This window comes from Pyrus communis, chromosome 6 (assembly GCF_963583255.1).
Source record: "Pyrus communis chromosome 6, drPyrComm1.1, whole genome shotgun sequence".
Taxonomy (NCBI): Eukaryota; Viridiplantae; Streptophyta; class Magnoliopsida; order Rosales; family Rosaceae; genus Pyrus; species Pyrus communis.
Window position 1 is genome coordinate 26,467,248 of NC_084808.1, and position 9,256 is coordinate 26,476,503.

Consider the following 9,256-nt stretch of genomic DNA (forward strand, 5'->3'; position numbering starts at 1 on the left):
ACTGCGAAGGCCGGAATTGCTCATAAATCTTGCACTCCGTAGTGTCGAGTAGCTGGACATTGATGCCTTTGGATGGAAGCTACCTTATGAACAGTGCAATGGATAAACTGATTGTAGCGCTCAGTTACCATTTGAACCTTTTCAAGCTGTTCCATTTCAGTTGGCAGCACTTTATAAGATAATCTGTCGAAGATCCTCCGTCTAGTTTGGTTTGTTAGAGAAGTCTAAATATTTCTCATTGCAACGGTCACACGTATAGAAAATAAATATATAATTAATGATTTTATTCATTGCACAAAGGCTTTTATTTATACAAGTATATTTTTGGTGTAAAAGTAAGAATCGTATATAGGAAATACAACCAAAATCAAATTATAATATTCATTCTTGATTCTTAGGAGATACAATTGACTTTGACAAGACTCCTCTAACATCCTCTTGCAAATGGTTGAGAGGAGACAAGTTTGGACCGGAGTAGAAGAAACCGTGGCTTAGAAAGACCTTTGGTCAGTACATCCGTAGGTTGATCTAAGGATAAAATAAATTGTACTTTATGTGTACCAAATGTAACTCATTCACGAACAAAATGGTAATCCAATTCATTATGCTTCGTGCGAGCATGAAAAACTGGATTGGCTTCCATGTAGGTAGTACTGAGATTGTCACCAAAAAGAAAAATGGGAGTAGAGACCACCAACAAGTAGGAGACCCAAAGAGATTCAGCTCAGGTGTGAGTAAGAGCACGATACTCAAACTCTGCACTAGAACATGTGACAGTAGGCTGCTTTGTAGACCTCCAGAAGATATGATTGGGACCAACAAAAAGAAGATAGCATGATGTTGACAGATGTGTCTCGGGACAACCAGACCAATCGGCACCAGATTAACCATGAAGAATAAGTGGACCATAATGAGGCCAAAACACCAAGCCCAAGTCTAACAAACCCTTAATGTAGTAAAGAACACGTTTGGCAGCAATCAAATGAATCATAGTAGGACGAGCCATAAACTGAGTAATATGATTGACCATAAACGCAGTATCAGGATGAGTCAAAGTGAGATACTGTAAGGCTCCAAGAAGGTGATGAAACTCGGTGGGATCAGAAAAAGGAGTAGCATCCTGATTAGAAAGTTGTGACCTGGACGAAAAAGGTGTAGTAGCTGACTTGCAGTCAAGCATGTTGGTGCGTTTTAAAAGATCAAAAGCATACTTGGGTTTGCGTTAGTTGAACTCCGGAGGAAGCATGTTGTACCTCAATACCAATGAAGTAATGGAGAGGACCAAGATCCTTAAGCCCAAATTCAGAATTTAAAATGGGGATAAACAACTGAATGGCGAAAGATTGCCGATAAGGACTATGTCATCCACATATAGCAACAAAACATAACACACTTGCCCTGAAGAAAGAATAAATAGGGAAGGGTCTGCCTGGCTTTGCTGAAATCCATGGCACCATAGAAAGGAACTCAACCGTGAAACCAAGCTCGAGGCGCTTGTTTGAGACCATAGATAGCCTTATGAAGTTACAAAAATGCAAAGGAAAAGAGGGATTAGCGAAACCTAGGGGTTGAGACATGTAGACATCCTTGCACAAGAACCCACATGTAAGAAGGTATTTTTTAACATCAAGTTGAAGAAGAGACCACCCTTGAGAAACAAAAAGACATAGTACCAAACGAGTAGTAGTGGGTTTAACCATTAGACTTAGTCTACTTATAGTCAAAATTATATTGCTGATAATAGACTTTAGCAATTAATCGGGCCTTATAACACTCAATAGTGTCATTGTCATGTCGCTTAATCTTGAAGATCCACTTACAACCAACTGGGCTTTGGGATAGATGAGGAGGGGCCAGATACTAGTTATGATTCTTTAACAGCGCATTAAACTTATTAGTCATCAATCAACGCTACCCACTCTTCAGGAGAACGAACAGCTTGGGTGTAGCTGGTAGGTTCCATAAGAGAAAAAGAAACCATGGCAATAAGAATTGAAGGAAGAGGATAGCGAACAGTACCATCGGAACGTTCTTTAGGACACTGGATACTTGACTTTGCATGGGTAACCATGTGATGGTGATTGGTAGCAAGTGCAGACTTGAGCAGAGGAGCTACAGTGGAGGACTGAGGCATGTGATATGTGACATATATAAATATATACATATACATATACATGCCCAAATATATAAATACTAGCCTTCATGCACGTGCTTTGTGACGCTACAAGCAACTTGCACATTTTAAATATGTTTATATGCATGAATTGCTTTAATAATTTTTTATTTCATTATTTTCCTTTTTTTGTGAGTCAAATTAGAACATAAAAGAAACGCGATCATCATCACTATCTAATGTAAACAAAATGAAAAGCAAAACGTTAAATAGGAAAATGCTGAAATTTCTTTTTTAGATTTCATCATTTTGAATTTCCTTGATCTAAAACTCTATCACTCAAATGCATTGTTAGAGGTCTGAGAGAAGTATTTTTCCTTTTAACAGTGACAAACACTTTATTGCAACATTTGAAAGGACCACAACGTACACAAATGAAGATTTTTTGTGTAACTCTTGTCTACTATCTACTCAAAATACCCATTTCCGCAAAGTGAAAAAAAAGATTTCTATAAATTAGGATTTAAAGTAAAATTTAGAATTTGATGCATGGCCCTCATTTTTTATTGTATTTTCCTTTCATTTCCTTTTGACACCATCACACAACTTTCATGATTTTGCTTATTTTTTTTATTATATTTTCCTTTTCCCTTCACGTGGACACAAACAACTTTCACTCATCATTTTATTTTTTTTATTCTTTTCTTTCTTCCCACTTTCTCCAAGTATATATTAAAAATAAAAAAATTAAAAAAATTAAAAAACACTGCTTATATGACGAAATTACCCCTACATTATTTTATGCATTATTTTGAAAGAGTTTGTGAATTTTTTTTGTTTGGGAGGTATTTTTGTCCCATTCTTTTTTTTGTATGTATGTATATATGTATGTATTTATATATATATATATATATATATATATATATATTATAGAATAATCAAGAGACAAATATATTTAAATACATTTTTACACTTCTTAGTAGCCTTTAGATTATATAACGTTCAACGGTCTAGATTAAGTTAGGATCAAAATAGGAATAATCCATAAACCAACAAATAAGTATACGAACCGTCAGATGGTGTGAATTCAAGTATTGACTAACAACGCTCCAGAAATTAGTTCCATTGGAGAAGGCTACTCCATCAAGAATTACTTCCTTCTGTAGTACTAATAATCGCAACAGAAATTATTCTAGTAAAAAATCAATAAACATAAATCCAAGCGTCTTTCTTTGTCCCCGCGCAGTAGATCTAGCCTTTAACTATACTAGTTCTATAATTTTTGATTGCCATATGTTATATGCCCTTATCTTGCATCAAAGAAACAGATGCTCTATACCGATACATAGCCGGTGCTGTTCTCATGTACAAAAACACTTCGCAATGATTGAGTAAGCTTAGCTGTAAACTAAATTATAAAAAAAGCAAATTAGGTGGCCTGACTTCCTAACTATGAAAAAACAAATCAATAATGCGTCGAATATCTTTCCCTTTGTTTGATTTGGTTTGGTTTGGTAGAGAAGTCTAAATATTTCTCATTGCAATGGTCACACGTACACGTTGGGGGTGGGTGTGTGGTAGGTTTACTTACAAAATTTCATATATATATATGGTATAAATTAGATTGGGTTATAAGGAGGGTAGGTTTGGAATATGGTTGGGTGTACATATATTTACAGATGAACTAGTATAAGGCCCTCCTTACAGACTTACTCATGGAAACACGAAGGAAGTATTCGACGTGATCAAGGAAACTATGAGCAAGCCAAAAAATTTATCACACGACATATTTTCCATAGCTATTAAGTGATTTTCACGTTCTTTTTAGATCTATATATACCCATTTTTATTTCTGGTAGTCGATTAAATAAATCAAACGAAAACAACATATATGATTAAATAAGAACATATGAGAAGCTAATAATGACATGGGTTTATCATTTTTCACATTTTTCATATAGAGAGGGTGTACATAATTTGTTGTGGCCAGCTGCAGATATAAGAAGACTCGAGATGAAGTCCATAACGTTGGATTAAATCATCATTTCCTTCAAATTACCTTCCGAAGTGTGGTGATAACGAAAGTTTTGGAATTTAATAATATGGCTACGACTTTAATCAAAAGACGCCAAGGACGCACTAATTTGCGACCAGCAAGTTTTCCACAATAATGCAAAGTGATCTAGAAGGTTCAAAAGTGGGATTAAGTTAATTAATCTGTGTTAACAGTACAGATTAAAGAGCAAGAATACTTTACAAACTATGGTCTGCTGATTGAAAACTTAGTTAACAAAGATGATGAATGCTTTGGGAGGACAATTAGTCATTCTTCCAAGCTTTCTGTGTGTGTTCCTTGTCTTACTCCTCATCAAGATCTTTCATAAGCTATGGTGGACTCCGACTCGATTACAGAAGCTGATGGCTTTGCAGGGGATCACAGGCCCTCCTTACAGACTTATCCATGGAAACACGAAAGAAATCACCGACATGATCAAGGAAGCAATGAGCAGGCCGAAAAATTTATCACACGACGTATTTTCTGTAGTTCAACCTCACATTCACTCTTGGACTCAGATATACGGTAACAAATGATCTCGATTAGTTAACTACTTTTTTAAATCGTAGTTTCGATCAAGATAAATTCGGTCATCTTTAGCATGCTAATTTACAGGTAAGAATTATCTTCAATGGCATGGCTCTAAGGCTCAGTTGATCGTTACGGACCCTGAATTGTGCAAAGAGATATTGAACAACAAAGATAGAGCTTATCCGAAAATAGAGACCCCTTACTTTGAGAAGAAGCTATTCGGAGATGGCCTTCTGACAACAACTAAAGCTGAAAAATGGGCGAAATTGCGAAAGCTGGCTACCCATGCTTTCCATGGAGAGAGCTTAAAAGTAAGTTTTTACAGTTACAGCTACTGTCTGTTAGCTATCCTACATCGGTCGGGGAAGTAAAAAATAATGACTTTAAATAGGATTATCCCACTCTAACTAATATCGACATTTTTTGTGATAAAACTACACACCTGAAGGATTTGGCAGTTGATAATTATCAAGTTGGGGCAAATATAGATATCGTTAGAATGAGACCCCCGGGGCTGTCGATCTAAGAATTCCAACATGGTATTAGAGCCCTGGTTACAGACCTGTGCAAGCCAAAAGGCTTGTCACAAGGAAGTGTGGGCTTGGAAACAAACCTTGACTCTTAACGTAGAGTCAGCCTCTTGAGTTCTTAAGAAACACTTCTTGGAAAGATTGAAAACAAGTCTAGATTCCATCGGAGGCAGTCTCTGAGTTTCAATTGTCGATGTGTGGATCTCTTCCTGTGAACCACTAAATGGGGTTCCACATGAGGTGGCATGTTGGCTATCCCACATCGGCAGGGAAGTAAAAAATAATGACTTTAAATAGGATTACCACACTCTAAGTAATACTGAGGCTTTTGTGATAAAATCTTACATCTAACGGATAAGGCAAGTAATAAGTACCAAGTTGGGAATAATATCGATGTCGTTAGAGTAGGCTTCCGGACCTGTCGATCTAATTCCAACACTTTCATGCAAGTTGTAGGTAAATCTGCTGACAGAATGATTGTGTTGTTTTACTAGAGTATGACTCCAGCAATGGTAGCTAGTACTGAGACAATGCTGGAGAAGTGGAAAAGTTATGAAGGAAAAGAGATTGAGGTGTTTCAAGAGTTTAGGTTGTTCAGTTCGGAAGTGATCTCCAGAACAGCATTCGGCAGCAATTATATCGAAGGAAAGAACATTTTCGAGATGCTGGCGAAGTTAGGCGTCTTAGTGTTCAAAAATTCTCTCACAATCAGGGTTCCCGTAATCAGGTAACTTACTGTAAAAGAAAAAAAAAAAAGTCTGATTACAAGAAGAGATCTCGGTGCATATTCGAAATTCGAATTGAGCACAAACTCACATATCCCACTTGTTTATCGAGAAAGGTTGTGAAACATGCTCAATTTGATTTCACTATGTATCTGATTCATTCGGCTTGTTATGCATAGAAGCACTTCTCTACCATGATATTTTTTTTACCCATCTGTTGGCGCAGCAGTGGAGTTATGGACTATTACTTCTTTTCCTCTCTAAAAAAGATGTCGAAATATCTTAACAAGCAATAACGATTAAAAAAAAAAAAAAAAAAACTGTAATGTTTTTCAACCGAGAAGGCAAATCTGATGTGTCATAATATGGAATGACATTTCTCCCCTTTACTGTCAAATTTGACAGCAACTTCAATTTTTTTTAATTAATTATTAAATGCTTTTTATTAATTTTTTTTATTAGTTAAAAGTCTTGCCTTTTAATTTCTTTTCATTACCAATGCAATGTTTTAATATTTTATACCTTTTAATTCATTTTATTTCATTACCAATGCAAAGAAATAAATATGAAATTTTATTTTACATTTAAAATTTGACATATCGGGTGGAAAACAAAACTTTAAAAGATATTAAAGTGCCACATAAGATGTCAAATTTAAATTTTATGTTTAAAATTTGATATCTCCTTTCGTTCAAAAGAAAATTAAAAAATAAAAATTTGACATCTCTTTTGGAGATGTTCTTACATAGCTAAACTTTATTCTTTTCATTTAATGTTGCAGTAAGTTTTTCAAAACCAGTGATGAGATCGAAGCAGACAAGCTAGAGAAAGGACTGCGCGTCTCCATAATGGAGATTGTTAAGAGAAGAGAAGAGAAGGTCACCGGAGGAGAAGGCAGCTTTGGGAGTGATTTTCTTGGATTGCTTTTAAAGGCTTATCATGATACGAATGACGACCAGAGGATATCGGCGGATGAATTATTTGAACTATGCAAGGAGTTTTACCTTGTTGCACAAGAAACCACTAATGCTTTGCTTGCTTGGACTGTCTTTCTTTTGGCGCTCCACACGGATTGGCAAGAAGAAGTGAGAAAGGAGGTTGTGGATTTATTTGGCAAACAAACTCCGAATGCTGATGGAATTGCCAAACTGAAAACGGTAAGAAATCCGAGAACTCAATCATAATTAGCTTGTCGGTTAAGTTTTAAAATCTGATTTGTTATATACTTTTCATTTTCATGCAGATGAGTATGGTGATCAATGAGTCTCTAAGGTTATATTCTCCTGTTGCTACTATTATAAGGAAAACCGAAAGGGAAGTTGAACTTGGAAAAGTCACTGTGCCCGCAAATCTTGAACTGATTGTCCCAAATCTAGCACTTCACCATGATCCTCAAATCTGGGGAGAAGACCTGCAACTTTTCAAACCCGAGAGATTCTCTGAAGGGGTTGCTAAGGCAACTGACAACAATGTAGGCGCTTTCATGCCGTTTGGAATGGGTCTTCGAAGCTGCGTGGGCATGAATTTTACAAATATAGAAGCAAAGACTGCTTTGTCAATGATTCTACGACGATACTCCTTCACCCTTTCCCCGGGTTATGTCCACTTACCCTTTCATTATCTTACAGTCCGTCCGAAACATGGAATTCAGGTAATGCTACACTCACTTTGAACTCCAAAGACCAGAATTGCCAAATATCTTGCACTTGGTTGGTAGTATGGAGTACCTAGAAATTGTAGCCTTATGATATGTGTTGACGTCAGTCTTTATTATAAATATTCTAGGAGAATAGATGGTAAGATTAAGATTTGTAATTGATAGTAATCCTTTGTAATTAGTTTCCTTATCTTTTCTAATTAGTTTCCTTACGAAATAAGGTATGTGTGCCTATATATTGTAAACCCTTCAAATATTCAGCCATACACGTTTCTATTATATGGTGCCTATATATTGTAAACCCTTGTTGAATATTATACATTGGTTGAAATATGATGCCTCTGTGCCGACCGGAAACAAAAGAAAAGAAAAGGACGAGTATTTTAGGATTATGTATTGCATTGGACAACCGTTATTCACACTCTCAAGAAACACATCCTGCAGTAGATTAAGGGAGATAGCCAAAGAGAAGCACATGAAAAATGGCTTCTTTGGGAGGCCTAGCGGTCATTTTTTAAAGCTTTCTGTGTGGGCTTCTTGTCTTAATTCTCACCAACATCTTTCACAAGCTATGGCTCAGGGGCGGAACTAGGATTCAAAATATGGGGGGCCAACATGAAAACAACAAAAATCCAATAAAAAAAATCTCTAAGTTACATACAAATTATTAGATGGGATTAAAGTATAATTAAAAATTTCTTTCCCAGTCGGTTCCTGGCATCAGTAAGCTTTTCAAAACCAACGATGAGATCGAATTGGACAAACTAGAGAAAGAAATACATGCCTCCATAACAGAGATTGTCAAGAAACAAGAAAAGAAGGCAATGACTGGAGAAAACGAGGGTTTCAGGAGTGATTTTCTCTTGTGAACTCACGATGAAATTGAAAACCAGATGGTTTCGGTGGATGAGTGCAAGACGTTTTACTTTGCTGGACAAGAAACCATTAATACTTTGTTTGCTTGGACTCTGTTTCTTCTGGCACTCCATACGGATTGGCAAGAGGAATCAAGAAAGGGGGTGATGGAATTATTTGGTTAACAAACCCCAAATCCTGATAACTTCCAAACTAAAAATAGTAAGAAAGTCAAAAACTCAATCAGTTGCTTCACGAAGTGGTGGAAACATGTTTTCAGTTGAGAATAGAGATTCTAATTTGGGAATCTGTTTTTCTTTTTTATTCATGCAGACGAGTATGATTTTCTATGAGTCTCACAGGTTATATCCCCCTCTTGATTCCTTATTAAGGGGAGTTGATAGGGAAATTAGACTGGGGAATGTCAGTGTGCCTAGACAGGGGAATGTCATTGTGCCACCTAATGTGGAATTGGTTTTCTCAAATCTAGCATTTCAGCATGATGCTTGAATTTGGGGAGAAGACAAGCAACTTTTCAAACGGAGAGATTCGCAGAAGGGATCGCTAAAGCTAGCTACTAACAATAACATAAGCACTTTCATACCCTTTCGACCGAGACCTCAAAGCTGTGTGGAGTCGAACTTTGCAACCATCGAAACAAAGATTGCTCTGTCGATGATTCTACAATGCTACTCCTTCACTCTTTCCCCAGGTTATGTCCGCTTGCCCTTTCATTATTTGACAGTGCGGCCAAAACATAGAATTCAGGTAATGCTACATTCACTTTGA

At 36.5% G+C, this 9,256-nt stretch overlaps 1 protein-coding gene and 1 pseudogene across 1 annotated transcript; both read left to right on the forward strand.

The window, feature by feature from the left end:
* Window positions 1–4,243: 4,243 nt before the first annotated feature.
* LOC137737985 (cytochrome P450 CYP749A22-like) lies at window positions 4,244–7,887 on the forward strand. The gene is made up of 5 exons (XM_068477578.1): window positions 4,244–4,694; window positions 4,785–5,011; window positions 5,725–5,957; window positions 6,737–7,112; window positions 7,199–7,887. Exons 1-5 carry the CDS (start codon window positions 4,409–4,411, stop codon window positions 7,625–7,627), a joined length of 1,551 nt encoding a protein of 516 aa, XP_068333679.1. The 5' UTR covers window positions 4,244–4,408; the 3' UTR covers window positions 7,628–7,887.
* Window positions 7,888–8,094: 207 nt separating this feature from the next.
* On the forward strand, window positions 8,095–9,256 carry LOC137736332 (cytochrome P450 CYP749A22-like; annotated as a pseudogene).

Bases quoted from the DNA above. Each gene is read 5' to 3' on its own strand.
- LOC137737985 (XM_068477578.1), top strand. From the start codon at position 4,409: ATGATGAATGCTTTGGGAGGACAATTAGTCATTCTTCCAAGCTTTCTG. The intron at 5,012-5,724 runs GTAAGTTTTTAC...TTGTTTTACTAG, and splicing joins TCCATGGAGAGAGCTTAAAA to AGTATGACTCCAGCAATGGT. The intron at 5,958-6,736 runs GTAACTTACTGT...TTAATGTTGCAG, and splicing joins ATCAGGGTTCCCGTAATCAG to TAAGTTTTTCAAAACCAGTG.